General features: G+C 44.9%; 1 protein-coding gene across 1 annotated transcript in view; it reads right to left on the bottom strand.

Annotated features, from left to right (window-relative positions):
- Positions 1–1,266: 1,266 nt before the first annotated feature.
- The window catches only part of TIE1 (tyrosine kinase with immunoglobulin like and EGF like domains 1), a 32,948-nt gene continuing 17,542 nt past the window's right edge, over positions 1,267–16,672 (bottom strand). Inside the window, exons 11-23 of the mRNA XM_077277376.1 lie at positions 15,346–15,483; positions 14,652–14,939; positions 12,243–12,533; positions 7,435–7,628; positions 6,525–6,735; positions 5,292–5,402; positions 4,905–5,095; positions 4,498–4,611; positions 3,823–3,893; positions 3,696–3,736; positions 2,211–2,307; positions 2,026–2,125; positions 1,267–1,676 (exon numbers count right to left, since the gene is read on the bottom strand). Of these exons, the coding sequence (XP_077133491.1) occupies positions 1,605–1,676; positions 2,026–2,125; positions 2,211–2,307; positions 3,696–3,736; positions 3,823–3,893; positions 4,498–4,611; positions 4,905–5,095; positions 5,292–5,402; positions 6,525–6,735; positions 7,435–7,628; positions 12,243–12,533; positions 14,652–14,939; positions 15,346–15,483 (1,919 nt within the window). The 3' untranslated portion in view covers positions 1,267–1,604. The remainder of the gene's footprint in view (positions 1,677–2,025; positions 2,126–2,210; positions 2,308–3,695; positions 3,737–3,822; positions 3,894–4,497; positions 4,612–4,904; positions 5,096–5,291; positions 5,403–6,524; positions 6,736–7,434; positions 7,629–12,242; positions 12,534–14,651; positions 14,940–15,345; positions 15,484–16,672) is intronic.

Here is a 16,672-nt window from a genome sequence, read left to right as displayed (position 1 = left end):
CCAGCAGGGCAGAAGGCCTGGTGCCCCATAGCACCCATGCTGCAAGACTGAGTCCCCATCCTGGGCTCATCCTGGTATATATGTCCCCCATCCTGGGCTCATCCTGGTATATATGTCCCCCATCCTGGGCTCATCCTGGTATATATGTCCCCCATCCTGGTATATATGTCCCCCATCCTGGGCTCATCCTGGTATATATGTCCCCCATCCTGGGCTCATCCTGGTATATATGTCCCCCATCCTGGTATATATGTCCCCCATCCTGGGCTCATCCTGGTATATATGTCCCCCATCCTGGGCTCATCCTGGTATATATGTCCCCCATCCTGGTATATATGTCCTCCATCCTGGGCTCATCCTGTACACAGTGACTTCTTAGAGTCTTCCTCAGGTACAATGTCATGAATGACATTGTACCTGAGGAAGACTCTAAGAAGTCGAAACCCGTTGTATTCTAGTTTGAAATTAAATTCATCCTTGAATCAGAATCTCAAGTTCCACCATCATCCTTCAGGAGCGCGTGTTTCTGGGAAAAACATTAGTTGCTTCATAACAGTGGTGTGCACTTTGTTTTCTCCCACCAGACATTTTTCACAGCCTGAAGAGGAAAAAGAAACATCCAACATATGACTACAAAATAAATTTTATGACAGAAATGAATAAGAAAAATCTTTCAAGTAACTTTGATGTGATATTTCTGTCGTTCTTTGTTGCGAACCCCCCTCCAAAACCCTCTCTGTGCATAAAACCTTATACAGCCAGCACTAAGGGTACTGTCTCACAGTGGCACTTTGGTCGCTACGACGGTACAATCCGTGACGTTCCAGCGATATCCATACGATATCGCTGTGTCTGACACGCTACTGCGATCAGGGACCCCGCTGAGAATCGTATGTCGTAGCAGATCGTTTGAAACTTTCTTTCGTCGTCAAGTGTCCCGCTGTGGCGGCATGATCGCATCGTGTAACAAAGGTTGTATACGATGTGCGCACAGTAACCAACGGCTTCTACATCGCAAATACGTCATGAAATTATCGCTCCAGCGTCGTGTATTGCAACGTGTGACCGCAGTCTACGACGCTGGAGCGATATTTGAGCGACGCTGGAGCGTCACGGATCGTGCCGTCGTAGCGACCAAAGTGCCACTGTGAGACGGTACCCTAAGAGACCCCAGTAAATCTCTCTGCAGGGTGCAGACTTTCGGATAACTTGATACTTTTATATCTGCAGTAAGATGATGAGATACAATGAAAGAGAAGACAAGCTACAAACAGTACTGAGGTTTATTGTGGCAGTATAGGTGGGGGTGACTGTACAGGGGCATAGGGGGGCTTTACATATGGCAGTGTGGAGCTGTAGTGGGGAGGAGACGCTCTTATCACTCTCCTCCAGCCGCACTCATTGACATCTCCGTCTTACCCACTCCTGTGGTTTGTGGACGGAGCCAGAGATGAGTGACAGTACAGGAGCCCGAGATCCGGCCATGGGCTCCGCTGATCTCCGCAGTCCACCTCTCCGGGGAGACAGCGAGAACATTAGTCCTTATGTACAGAGTCCTTATCTCCAAGTGTGCAGAGTCCATAACATCCTCAGTCTTCTCTCTCTCACGCCTCTTCAGCCGTTGCATCAATTCCAGCATATGTAAAATTCTCAAATAAAGCCATGTTCACATAGGCCTGAAAGAGACGAATATGAGATGTGATGGGGTCACCGATCCCCTCCTATCACAGCGGGCACTGGGCGATGTCCAGCATGTCTACACCGGCTGTGATAGACCCCCAAACAGCTCTCCTTTAATCACACCTTCTGGCAAAATTCCTTGCACCCTTATTTCTTTCTTTGCTAGAAATACTTATACCTGAACTGAATATGCTAAATATCTAGTGATGAACGACTGCACTGCGGAGAGATAGGATCGCTGAATACTCAGCATACTCAGCCTGCATTTCCCAGGTCCAAAATTTGGGGGAGTTATAATGCTGCCCGATTCTTTTCATTTACCCACTCCATCCTTCTCAGTCTTACCTTCCTGGCCTCCAACATGCGGATGAGCTGCAAGGATATCTGGGTAAAAGGAGGCCGTTCATAGGGACGATCCCTCCAGCACTGACGCATCAGCTCATACCTGAAACCAACACACATCATCAGATAGGACCCCCACACACAGCAGCACCTGGGGGGGGGACGAGCGGTGCCGTGTCTTCACTTACACTTCATCGTCGCAGTTCCGGGGTTTTTCCATCCTGTAGCCCTGCGGTAATTTTTCATAGAGCTCCGCACAGGTCATTCCACAGTATGGCGTCCCACCTGGAAACATATATGACAGACGGTTAGAAATGTGCTGGTTCCTTATAGCATTGTAGCAGCGGAGGGTCCAACATCGAAGCTAGGACCCCCAATGACCAGTACCTCATTCTGGAATGAGGTTTTCAAAATTGGACATCCCCTTTAATTCTCTGGGCATTATAATGATAGGTACATTTTTAAAGGAAATGTCTCGTGTATGTGATTTATTACTACATTTATTAGATTTCCTTTAGTAGAAGAGAATTAAGTTTGTTTAGGTTTTAAAAAACTTGTACTTTTTAAACCTTCTCTATTGGCGGCCATATTGGAGACCCACACGTCCTTTCTGTATGGACAGTGCAGCAGCAGAGTCATAGATTAATATGATCAAACAAACAAGGCAGCACTCTGTAGCCCTATAGCATGCAAACATGAAATATGAAAAATTTTATATTTCTACTGCAATAATGTAATTCAATTTTCATATTTCATGTTTGCATGCTATAGCGCTACAGAGTGCTGCCTTGTTTGATTGTACATGAGTTGGTGACTCTAGGTTCAGCACCTGTTCACACCTAGTTTATGTTTGAATGTGATGGTCAGTTTTTTTATTTGTATGCATTGCCCTTCTGACTGAACACTCCACCCCTTAGCTTCAGGCGTTTTTAATCACAGCAGGATCACTACCCCTCCACAGAGAGAGAGAGATTGTAGACTAGGAGAGAATCCACATTATGTTCTCAAGAGAGGACTGGCATTAAAAGTTAGGTCCTGGAAACGAGAATCGCCTTAACGTGGCTTCCAGGTACACATGAATTGGCCAATTTGTGCACTAAGCACTCTCAATTTTTCATATTTCTACTGCAATAATGCAATTCAATTTTCATATTTCATGTTTGCATGCTATAGTGCTACAGAGTGCTGCCTTGTTTGTTTGATTGTATATGAGTTGGTGACTCTAGGTAAGCACTTGTTTACACTTCAGGTTTAGATGTAACGGTCTTTTTTTAAATTTTATTTATAGATTAATATGATGTCCATAATGTGATGTGAACAGGAGCAGGGAGCGGCAGGGGATCATCTGTACACAGGATCTTATCTGTGTGTAGAGTGATACTTTCCTGCCTCAATCTTCCCCAACCTGTGCTGATAATGAGATAACTCTGCTTCTTCTGTCCCAGTCTATAAAGCTTAGCTGATTTGCAAATTGCAGAAAACAGGAACTGTCTCCATATTTATCATTGTGAAAACTATTTTACCTATATTATGTCAACATTTTTGTTTTATAATATGTAAATTTGTAAAATAATCTTCTCTTTATAAAACAAACAAACTGATTTCAATATTCTGTAATTTTAGAATTTTATCAGGTCCCTGAAGATGAAACAAAGAAAAGATTCTTCACTTACCTAAACTGACAATCTCCCAGAGGAGGATGCCGAAGGACCAGCTGTTATGGTAAAGCGAGAAACACGTATTATAGACCTGCTGAAATAGCTCCGACCACAGTGTGAACTCTTCTATATTGGCACTTACACATCACTCTTTGTAGTATACACACTGTAATTGAGGGACTCGATGGCCATCCATCGCACCGGGAGGCGACCCTGAGGAGTGGAAACCATCGTTAGTAGAAGGAACAAATTAAACTAGCATCTCGTTATTGCATCACTGTGTGCAGCTGCGGATGGAAAAACTCCCATTACCCTTTACACCTGATACTGTCCGGTCACCTAATGTAAGAAATGTAACATATTCCCTGGATTATAGAATAGCTAAACTGTTAGGAGATGTCTGCGCAACCAGCAGAATAGTGAGTGCAGCTCTGGAGTATAATACAGGATGTAACTCAGTATCAGTAATGTATGTACACAGTGACTGCACCAGCAGAATAGTGAGTGCAGCTCTGGGGTATAATACAGGATGTAACTCAGGATCAGTAATGTATGTACACAGTGACTGCACCAGCAGAATAGTGAGTGCAGCTCTGGAGTATAATATAGGATGTAACTCAGGATCAGTAATGTGTGTACACAGTGACGGCACCAGCAGAATAGTGAGTGCAGCTCTGGAGTATAACACAGGATGTAACTCAGGGTCAGTAGAGGATAAGTAATGTAATTTTTACTATATTACTAATATAACCGGCAGTTGCATTTGTTTATAGGTTTTCTTATGGTTCTACATCAGTCAGCAGTTTACATCACTTACCATCGTCTTCTTCACATAAACCTCTTCTCCTCTTGACAGCCCAAAATCTGCAATCTTAGCAGCCATATTTTCCCCAACAAGAACGTTTCTGGCAGCTAGATCTCTATGAATAAACTAAGAGGACAACAAATATAAAGTACAGACATAATCACTTATCTATAGCACCGTTCATCCTGATCTCCTGGTGCATGAACATCATTCCAGACCAACAGGATAGTGACATTCACACAAGCAAATGGCATAAGAGAATGGGCAGGGAGGAATGTAACTGCAGTATACAGCAGGTTCAGTGTCGTGCAGGGTCTGTGGAAAGCTGGGTGACATGTCCTATGGGCTCCCATTAGTGGTGGTCTCCCAGTATATGTAGTCATCGCTGCTGAGAAGGACAACAACCATCATCATCTCACCTGCTTCTCGCTCAGGTACTGCATGCCTTTTGCTACATCTGAGGCAAACTGCAGGAGCTGCTGGGAGGTCAGGGTGGACGCCGTCCCGTGCTCCTTGGCGAAGGCAGGATCCGTCTCCAGGACTCGGCTTTTTCGTAAGTAGTCCAGCAGGTTCCCAAATGGGGCAAATTCAGTGGCGATGTAGAGGTATCCTACAAGACAGGGAGCAAAGCATCAGCACAGAAGAATGAATGGCTGAGATCAGTTTTCAGCCTTTGGATTTTTCTATTCACTTTGACCATAAATCACAACTAAAAACTGATGGGGAAAAAGATGGCGACAAGATTCTCAACACCGTAATATGGCGCAGGAGGCAGGATGGCGGCTGACGCTGCAGGCGTGCATTACCTCTGTTCTCACAAGCTCCCAGCAGATTGATGATATTGGGGTGATGTCCCAGTTTACATAGGACTTCCAGCTCTCCGGCAAAGTCTCTGTGGTCGTTCTCCGATGCAAATTCTGAGAAAGAAAAGGACAGTAAAATGTAATTGAGTCAACAGATTTTACTTGATAAAAAAAATAGTCTGGTCTTTGTGTTTCTATTGTAACCACAGAATTCTGAGTGCAGCTCTGGATGTGACTAATGCATAAGATAAAATAGAACAGCAGAATACTGGATGTAGTTCTTGACATGAAATATACTTCAGACATGATGTAACTGTAAAATACTGGATTCAGCTCTGGATGTGACTAATGCATTAGATATGACGTAACAGCAGAATTCTGAGTGCAGCTCTGGATGTGACTAATGCATTAGATATGATATCACTGTAGAATTCTGAGTTCAGCTCTAGATGTGACTAGTGCATACTGTAACAGGCTATTGAGCGCAGCTTAGAATGTAATTAATACATAGGACATGATGCAACAGCAGAATAATGGATTCAGCTCCAGATGTGACTATCACGTAAGACATAATATAGCAGAATACTGAGTGCAGCTCTCAGTGTAGCTAATGCATGTAACAGCAGAATACAGAGTACAGCTCTAGATACAACTAATGCATTAGATTATGATATGATGTAACAGCAGAATTCTGAGTTCAGCTCTGGGTGTGAGTAATGCATACTATAACAGATTACCGAGTGCAGCTCTGAATGTAATGAATGCATAGGACATGATGTAACATCAGAATACTGAATTCAGCTCTGGATGTGGCTAATGCATTAGATATGAGGTAAGAGCAGAATTCTGATTACAGCTCTACAAGTGACAAATGCTCAGGACATGATTTAACCGCATAATACGGAAGCAGCTCTGGATGTAATGAATAGAGAGAACATGATGTTACAGCAGAATACTGGACTCAGCTCTGGATGCGACTAATGCATTGGATATGACGTAACAGCAGAATATTGAGTTCAGCTCTGGAGCATAAGAGCTAATGCAATCTCGCTCAGTAGAGGATAATTATAAGTATATATTATAAAATTGTTTTTAAAGGGGAATGTACATTGTGGCTCCACGGGTTTCTGCACATGCAAACTGCCCTGATCCTCATCATGTGGATGTAAGAATCCCGTCTTGTCCCGGACACATTGTTGATCCACAGTCCGGAATTTCTGGTAATCACTTCCTTACCTTTGAGCATCTTGATGGCAGCGTTCATCCGTACTCCATCTTTTTTGATCATGGCCTTAATGACTTGACCAAAGTTCCCTTCTCCTATCACATCTTCAAACTTGATGTCGGCCCAATCCAGGATGGGGTATGAGAAGGGCTCAGTCTGGGGTCTCGGCCGCCGGGTGAGGGTCAGCGTCCCCGAACTGAACTGCAGGATGGTTTCTTCTCCCTTAGAAGTGAATGATTCACAAGTATCATCATCGGCGATATGTCTGAATATGAGATCAGTAAAGGGATTGCCCTCTGTTATCAGCCAGTTTTGTTAATCATGTTTCCGGATTCTGTTGTGAGATACAAACTTGTTTGATATTTTTGCTATTGTTACAGTTTGGTCAAATCTTAAATGGAAAACAACCCTAAAGTCTGTCATTCAGAAAACATTTCCACTGTGGAAATTAATTGTATACATTGTTCTCTGTTTTCAGCCATTTTAAACAAGGAAGAAACTGACTGTAGGAGAGCTGAAAACAATCTACTGTTCTCTGGTATCTGCCATTACTAGTGTTATCTCCAATGCTGAGAATCTAGAGGTAAAATACATGACTGATATCAGCTGCTCCTCTTATAATGCTCCTGCACTGTTATAAGCTCCAGTTGGTTAATATTTTAGCTGGAGTGGAAAAATATAGCCTCTGTATAAGCTGCCCCCTAGTGGACAAATATGGAAATACTTTTATATTTTGGGAAACTCCTCTCTTTCCATGGGTCTAGCCTAAACCTCCTGGTCCTCCAAGACAAAATCAGTTACTATTCATAATACTCATTTCGTACGGGACATTTGACCCATTTGGCCTGACTATGGCCGTGCCCTCTATTTGGCAACTGTCCGTAATGACCCAGTAAATCTGACGTCGGAGGGGCTACTTACAGATCCGGAATTATACGTGAACATTCTCCTACGATGGAAAAAATTCTTTTTGATGCAGAAAAGAGCGAGAAGCGCGACAATAATGGTGAAACACGTGACTGACACAGAGCCAATGATCGCCAGGATAAGCTGCTGCCCAGAACTGGAGGCTTTGAAACTCCGGACCTCCTCACTGGTGGCCATGACGGGGGGCTCTGCGGAGATAAGAGGCGTTTACTGAAAATTACTAAACACAAGGAAACAGAAACACAGACTGTGGAGAGGAGATGAGGGCCGTGTAAGCGACCGGTGCAGAAAAAATGACTGGTATATAATTTATTTTAATAGTAATGTTTAATAAATAATAGATGTTTTAAATACATTGTTAGATTATATTATTATGTATCAGACTATGATGATAACTAGAAGTAGTAATGTTGTGATTGTCACTGATATCATTATATTTCGTTTGTGAATATTAATAATGACACAAGAATCAGTAATAGTAATTAAAAGTCCTTCTGTTCTTGAGAAAGGAGAAGAGAGGATTTTTAATCGTAAGTAAACTGCAACGTTGCTTGTCAATTGGTTACATTAAATAAGATGAGACAAACCCTTTAATGGTATTAGCACTGACAGTATATTTAATATTAGCATCAATATAAGTATCAGTATTAATATCAGTCACCATATTTTCGGTCCAAGTGCGATCAGACAAAAAATTGGATTGCACTCGGACCAATGTTATTCTATGGTGCCGTGAACATGTCTGATGATTGATTCGGTCTGTGGGAAAAAAAATTGCAACATGCATGATTTGCATCAGATATTCGGATCACACTCATCCATGCAATTGAATGAGTTTGTGGAAATCATCAGACTGCACTTGGATGACATCTGAGTGCAGTCTGATTCCCACAGACAGACAGAATGGAGGAGATGGAGAAATTGTTTTCTTCCATCTTCTCCTCATCCAAGACTCTTGGTACATCTGTGGTGTTTTAACTGATGAAGGAGTCTGAGAACTCCAAAATGCATTGAATAAAGCCACAACCTATATGACATATGTCTGGACTTTCACTATTCAGCAGCACAGAGTGAATTCACGTCTACCCATTTTTTTCTTTTCAGTTGGTCATCATTGGACCTGTGGATCTGCTGCAGTGAATGTGGAGCGCCCACACTGTCCCAGGGCCGAGGGGTACCTGGTACCAGGCCTCTCTGTCTCGGTTCTGGGGTTGTCACGGTGGCTAGACCCGGTCCGTGACCCTGCTGAGGGGCGTCCAGTAGAAGTTGAGAATGATGATGTGTGGTGCAGGGTGCGATGAATAACGAGGACACAGGGTTGCAGTCTCTTTACCTCTTTACTGAAGGCTTCAGGATCCTCAATCCGGAGTACGGTTAACCGGGCTGGCTGAGACCGGCCGGTCCGATGGCACCTCCAGAGTTCTCTTTACAGGTGGAAATCTGTACCTACCTTCTAGCGCTTGTGTGTTGTGGTCCTCCCCTGCTGTGCTTACGGAATAGTCCCCACAACTGTTGTGTCTGTTTCTGATGTTCCCTCACAACTGATTCTGATGTTCTTCTTCGTCCCCCAGATGATATGGCTAGGACGCACCCGTATGACGGGTAGGCTCGGAGCTCTTCCGGGACCCTAGAGTCGCCCCTCTCCAAATGTTGCCCCCTATGTCTTCTTAGGTGATTTAGGTGAGACAGCCAGCCTATGACTGACTGTCCTGCCGTGGTTTGAAGTATTGCCTGGAGCCTAATACTTCCTCGGCGTTCCGGCCACCGGCCTCAGTAGGATGTTGCCTCGGTCTTACAGCACGACTCCTACTGGCGTTATCTCCTTGTTGCGTTGATCTAGTTTCTCACTCTCCACAATAAACCTCGCTTCTTGTCCTTTCTTGGGGTACCGTCGCAATGAAGTGCAGGCGCGGTCCCGTAACGTTCTCTCTGTTCGCTAGGCCTCTGTCAGGATCCCACCCCTGACAGGGACCCCTCCGAATCTTCCCCTACAACACCCTCTGCCACAGGATGTTGCCTGGTTCCAACCCAGTCAGCTTCTGTCTAACTTCCTATCTAACCCCCAGTTTTACCAGATTGTGAGGAGTGGCCTAATACATAGCACCCTTAGCTCCCCCTGGAGGCCAGACTGTGAAGTGTATTAGTGTCTGTGATACCTGGTCAGGTGAACTCCTTCAGTGGCATCAGATGTACCAACACCCCCCTTAGCGGCAGAGCATCAGCACTGCAACGACCAGGTCTCTGGGGCGCTGCAAATGCATCATAAGTAGTGTTGAGCGATACCGTCCGATACTTGAAAGTATCGGTATCGGAAAGTATCGGCCGATACCGGCAAAGTATCGGATCTAATCCGATACCGATACCCGATACCAATACAAGTCAATGGGACTCATGTATCGGACGGTATTCCTGATGGTTCCCAGGGTCTGAAGGAGAGGAAACTCTCCTTCAGGCCCTGGGAACCATATTAATGTGTAAAAGAAAGAATTAAAATAAAAAATATTGCTATACTCACCTCTCCGACGCAGCCGGGACCTCACCGAGGGAACCGGCAGCGTTCTGTGCTTAAAATGCGCGCGTTTCCTTCCTTCCGTGACGTCACGGCTTCTGATTGGTTGCGTGCCGCCCATGTGGCCGCGACGCGACCAATCACAGCAAGCCGTGACGTAATTTCAGGTCCTGAATGCCTATTTCTGCATTCAGGACCTGAAATTACGTCACGGCTTGCTGTGATTGGTCGCGTCGCGGCCACATGGGCGGCACGCAACCAATCACAAGCCGTGACGTAATTTTAAAATGCGCGCGTGTCCTGCCTCCCGTGACGTCACGGCTTGTGATTGGTCGCGTCGCCCATGTGACCGCGACGCGACCAATCACAAGCCGGAACGTAATTTTAAAATCCTGAATGCCTAGAATTAGGCTTCCAGGACCTCAAAATTACGTCACGGCTTGCTGTGATTGGTCGCGTCGCGGCCACATGGGCGGCACGCGACCAATCAGAAGCCGTGACGTCGCGGGAGGCAGGAAACGCGCGCATTTTAAGCAAACAACACTGCCGGTTCCCTCGGTGAGGTCCAGGCTGCGTCGGAGAGGTGAGTATAGCAATATTTTTTATTTTAATTCTTTATTTTACACATTAATGTTGAATTTTACACATTAATGTTGTTTCGATACCGATACCCGATACCACAAAAGTATCGGATCTCGGTATCGGAATTCCGATACCCGCAAGTATCGGCCGATACTTGCGGTATCGGAATGCTCAACACTAATCATAAGCCATAAACTGGCTACATCTGCTGAGTACAATCTTATTGTGTCTAACCATCTGAATCTCGGATAAGACCCTGTTTTTGCACTATTTCTCCAACAGTATCCATCCATGACTCTTATCACACCCCTGATCACACTCCTGATCACATATCACACCCCTGATCACACTCCTGATCACATATCACACCCCTCATCACACCCCTGATCACATATCACACCCCCGATCACACTCCTGATCACATATCACACCCCCTGATCACACTCCTGATCACATATCACACTCCTGATCACACTCCTGATCACATATCACACCCCCTGATCACACTCCTGATCACATATCACACTCCTGATCACATATCACACTCCTGATCACATATCACACTCCTGATCACATATCACACTCCTGATCACACTCCTGATTACATATCACACTCCTGATCACACTCCTGATTACATATCACACTCCTGATCACACTCCTGATCACATATCACACCCCTCATCACACCCCTGATCACATATCACACCCCCGATCACACTCCTGGTCACATATCACACCCCCTGATCACACTCCTGATCACATATCACACCCCCTGATCACACTCCTGATCACACCCCTGATCACATATCACACCCCCGATCACACTCCTGATCACATATCACACCCCTGATCACACTCCTGATCACATATCACACCCCTGATCACACTCCTGATCACATATCACACCCCCTGATCACACTCCTGATCACACTCCTGATCACATATCACACCCCCTGATCACACTCCTGATCACATATCACACCCCCTGATCACACTCCTGATCACACCCCTGATCACATATCACACCCCCGATCACACTCCTGATCACATATCACACCCTCTGATCACACTCCTGATCACATATCACACCCCTGATCACACTCCTGATCACACTCCTGATCACATATCACACCCCCGATCACACTCCTGATCACATATCACACCCCTGATCACACTCCTGATCACATATCACACCCCTGATCACACTCCTGATCACATATCACACCCCCTGATCACACTCCTGATCACACTCCTGATCACATATCACATCCCTGATCACATCCCTGATCAACCCCTGATCCCATCCCTGATCACACTCCTGATCACATATCACACTCCTGATCACACTCCTGATCACACTCCTGATCACACTCCTGATCACATATCACATCCCTGATCACATCCCTGATCAACCCCTGATCCCATCCCTGATCACACTCCTGATCACATATCACACTCCTGATCACATCCCTGATCATGCCCCTGATCTGGTCCATGATCACACCCCTGGTCACACTCCTGGTCACACCCATGATCAGAGTATGATTTACATAATCTGCCTGATTCTCTCAAATGAAATATGTGACCGTCTGCATCTGCTTTTGCAGTAGTATTGGTGTTAGTTGCATTAATGCCAGTAATACTTGTGGTAGTAACAGAAATATTAATTGTATTAATACATCCATTAGTAATACCAGACAGCATAATTACCGTCGCTGTATGTTGCTGCCGTCACAATGCGGCTCCATTCTCCGGGAACTCTGGAGTTCGCCCGGACTCTGAACTGGTACAGGGTGCTGGTGTTCAGGCCGCTGATGATGTGCCAGGTCTGGTTGTGGCCCTCCGTGTCTGCCCACTGCTGCCCCCCGGGAGCCCCCAGCCTCCGGCTCTCCACCGTATATTTAATGATCCCTCCATTAGGATCATCAGGGGGAGACCAGGTCAGCTTCACGCTCTCCCTGGACAGCGGGTCAGCATTGACATCCTTGGGGGGTGATGGACCTGTGGACACAATAGATATAGTAGATAAATGGGAAGAAAGCAAAGAACCTACAGGAAAAGCTGAGGGTGATGACTCCATGGTCTCAAAAAAATCACCTATCACTCACAGCTGAGAGTTTGTGACAGTGTCTCAATGAAGGCAAGAGCCAGCACCTTGTACAAGACCTGGATGTCTGGAGATTTGTGCTCAACTCAGAGAAGACTGTCTAGAATGATACAATGTAACAGAAACTCCTCTATGAAAGGAGATTACAGCATTGCAGATCTTTTCACTATATATATATATATATATATATATATATATATATATATATATATATATATATACAGTATATATATATATATATATATATATATATATATATATATATAGTGTACATACACACACACAGTTTGGAAAATAAGTAGTTGATACACTGACCATTTTGCAGGTTATCCCATTTACAAAGTGTGGAGAGGTCTATACATTTTATTGTAGGTGCACTTTACCTGTGAGAGACAGAATCTAAAAATAAAATCCAGAAAATCACATTGTATGATCTTTACGTGTTTAACGCAGTGTATCAGATACTTATTACTCCCACTTTCTCAATTTCACATGCTGTCGTGCAAATGGTATAGACAACAGATGGAAATTATTGGCAATTATCAAGACACCCTCAATAAAGGAGTGGTTCTGCAGGTGGGGACCACAGACCACATCTCAGTACCAATGCTTTCTGGCTGATGTTTTGGTCACTTTTGAATGTTGGTTGTTTTTTCACACTCGTGGTAGCATGAGACGGACTCTACAACCCACACAAGTGGCTCAGGTAGTGCAGCTCATCCAGGATGGCACATCAATGCGAGCTGTGGCAAGAAGGTTTGCTGTGTCTGTCAGCGTAGTGTCCAGAGGCTGGAGGCACTACCAGGAGACAGGCCAGTACAGCAGGAGACGTGGAGGGGGCTGTAGGAGGGCAACAACCCAGCAGTAGGACCGCTACCTTAGCCTTTGTGCAAGGAGGAACAGGAGGAGCACTGCCAGAGGCATGCAAAATGACCTCTGGCAGACCACAAATGTGCATGCGTCTGCACAAACGGTTAAAAACCGACTCCATGAGGATGGTCTGAGGGCTCGACGTCCACAGATGGGGGTTGTGCTCACAGCCCAACACCGTGCAGGATGCTTGGCATTTGCCACAGAACACCAGGATTGGCAAATTCACCACTGGCACCCTGTGTTCTTCACAGATGAAAGCAGGTTCACACTGAGCACATGTGACAGACGTGACTGAGTCTGGAGATGCCGTGGAGAGCGATCTGCTGCCTGCTACATCCTTCAGCATGACCAGTTTGGCAGTGGGTCAGTAATGGTGTGGGGTGGCATTTCTGTGGAGGGCCCTCCATGTGCTCGCCAGAGGTAGCCTGACTGCCATTAGGTACTGAGATGAGATCCTCAGACCCCTTATGAGACCATATGCTGGTGCGGTTGGCCCTGGGTTCCTCCTAATGCAGGACAATGCCTGACCTCATGTGGCTGGAGTGTGTGAGCAGTTTCTGCAAGATGAAGGCATTGAAGCTATAGACTGGCCCGCCCGTTCCCCAGACCTGAATCCGATTGAATACATCTGGGACATCATGTCTCGCTCCATCCATCAACGTCACGTTGCACCACAGACTGTCCAGGAGTTGGCGGATGCTTTAGTCCAGGTCTAGGAGGAGATCCCTCAGAAGACCATCCGCCGCCTCATCAGGAGCATGCCCAGGCATTGTAGGGAGGTCATACAGGCAAGTGAAGGCCACACACACTACTGAGCATCATTTCCTTGTCTTGAGGCATTTCCACTGAAGTTGGATCAGCTTGTAATTTGATTTTCTACTTTGATTTTGAGTATCATTCCAAATTCAGACCTCCATGGGATATTCATTTTAATTTACATTGATAATTGTTATGTTTTATTTTTCTCAACGCATTCCACTATGTAATGAATAAAGATTTGCAAACGGAATATTTAATTCAGTGATATCTAGGATGTGGGATTTCAGTGTTCCCTTTATTTTTTTGAGCAGTGTATATATATTACTGTGATTGGATTTGTACTTGGTCACTTCTCATTTAGAGGAGGGGGCTGCTCTCACCTTTGCTGTTCAGTATGATAATGTAGGGGTCGGATGGGGGCCCCAGGCTGGTGCAGTGATATATGAGGACTCTGAAGGTGAACTCTGTCTTCGAGCTGAGGCCATAAATCTGAGCGGACAGGACATCTATGGAGGTTATGTTCTCCTGGCGGAAAAGATGGTTGGCGGGATGATAGATCCTGAGCAGGTAACCGCTCCCCACAGTGCTATAAGAGGGGAGCTGCCAGTTTATGTATAATGTGTTATCTTCTATGGAGTAGCCCTTAATCTCTGGCTTCACTGTGGGTTCTGTAGAAAAGAAACAAAAAAAATGAACCAACCTGGCGAATATTCCCAGTGAAAAACTTCTTACTGTTTTGTGTATACAGCTCTAATGCAATTCTATATATTGACATGGTTACAGACTGTAAGTAAACCCAGTGTAGCCTGATAGTCTTGGGGTCACTTCCTGCATAGGAAACAAGAAGAGGAGGCAGAAGGCGGCAAATAGCACGACTGCATGATAGGACTGCGCCATGGTCTGTAACCGCATCAATCCGCCTAGTGGTCATAGCTGGTACTGCATGTGTTAACTGCCTAACTGGGACAATGTTCTGCATTGTGGACGTTTATATTTCCCTGTGACATGTAAATGCCAGACATCTAGTACTAATTCAATATGAAATATAGACAAGCAATATACGTGCGTATTTACCTATACAGTCTGTGTGCAGCACGGCCACTGGTCCCAGGGGCCCTTCTCCTCCAGCTCCTGGTCGACTCAACTGAAACTGCACCAGGTAAGCAGTGACCGGCTTCAGGTTGGGAAGTGTTATGTTGTCTTTTGGATCCACTAGAAAGGCAAGAAGATTAATCTGTGATTGTTTGAATTTACAGATTAATCTCTGCTGAGTGTACTTGTATACAGGGTGGGCCATTTACTGTATATGCATACACCTAAATAAAATGGGATTGGTTAGAAATATCAACTTCCTGTTTGTGGCACATTAGTATATGGGGTGGGGGGACTTTTCAAGATGGGTGGTGACCATGGCGGCCGTTTTGGATCCAACTTTATAAATGGCCCACCCAGGTGTATCCATAAAAATGACCCACCCTGTACATGCAGGCAGATTCCAGCAGTTTTCTATATGTACTACCTACATAAGAAGCTTAGTTGTTGTGTACATACATTACATTACTGATCCTGTACTGATCCTTCCTTACATCCTGTATTATACCCCAGAGCTGCACTCACTATTCTGCTGGTGCAGTCACTGTGTACATACATTACATTACTGATCCTGTACTGATCCTGAGTTACATCCTGTATTATACTCCAGAGCTGCACTCACTATTCTGCTGGTGCAGTCACTGTGTACATACATTACATTACTGATCCTGTACTGATCCTGAGTTACATCCTGTATTATACTCCAGAGCTGCACTCACTATTCTGCTGGTGCAGTCACTGTGTACATACATTACATTACTGATCCTGTACTGATCCTGAGTTACATCCTGTATTATACTCCAGAGCTGCACTCACTATTCTGTTGGTAGTTATTGGAAAAAGTCACCAAGCTCGTGGACAAAAATATCTTTACAGCAAACTCCTAAAATGTAGGGATGTATTTTGAGTCTCTTGTACAGTTCACTAGGACCTGTAGAGTTGTGAGAGCAGATCTGGAGTATAATGAAGGCTGGCAGAGCGAGGAAACAAATAAAACCTCAGTATAATCCATATCTATCAGATTAATACTTAATGTAATGGTGCGAGTCCCCTTTCAAGAGTAACCCTCGTTTACATTTTGTATTTTTCCTAACTCAATAATCCACATGAAAATAAGCAACTTTGTAATTTATCTACGCAGAGTAATTCACTTCTTTCTCCGCCAGGACTGATCTGTCACTTTCAATTCATTGGTTACATCTGTATTCATTGAAGAGAAGACAAACTACCCCAGTACTGAGATAGGAGATGACGGTTGGGGGTCTTAACCTTCCATGAAGTGTGAGGATCTAGAGGTCGACACAGACAT

The sequence above is a fragment of the Ranitomeya variabilis genome, chromosome 8, assembly GCF_051348905.1.
Source record: "Ranitomeya variabilis isolate aRanVar5 chromosome 8, aRanVar5.hap1, whole genome shotgun sequence".
NCBI lineage: Eukaryota > Metazoa > Chordata > Amphibia > Anura > Dendrobatidae > Ranitomeya > Ranitomeya variabilis.
This window is presented reverse-complemented; position numbering and strand designations above follow the sequence as displayed.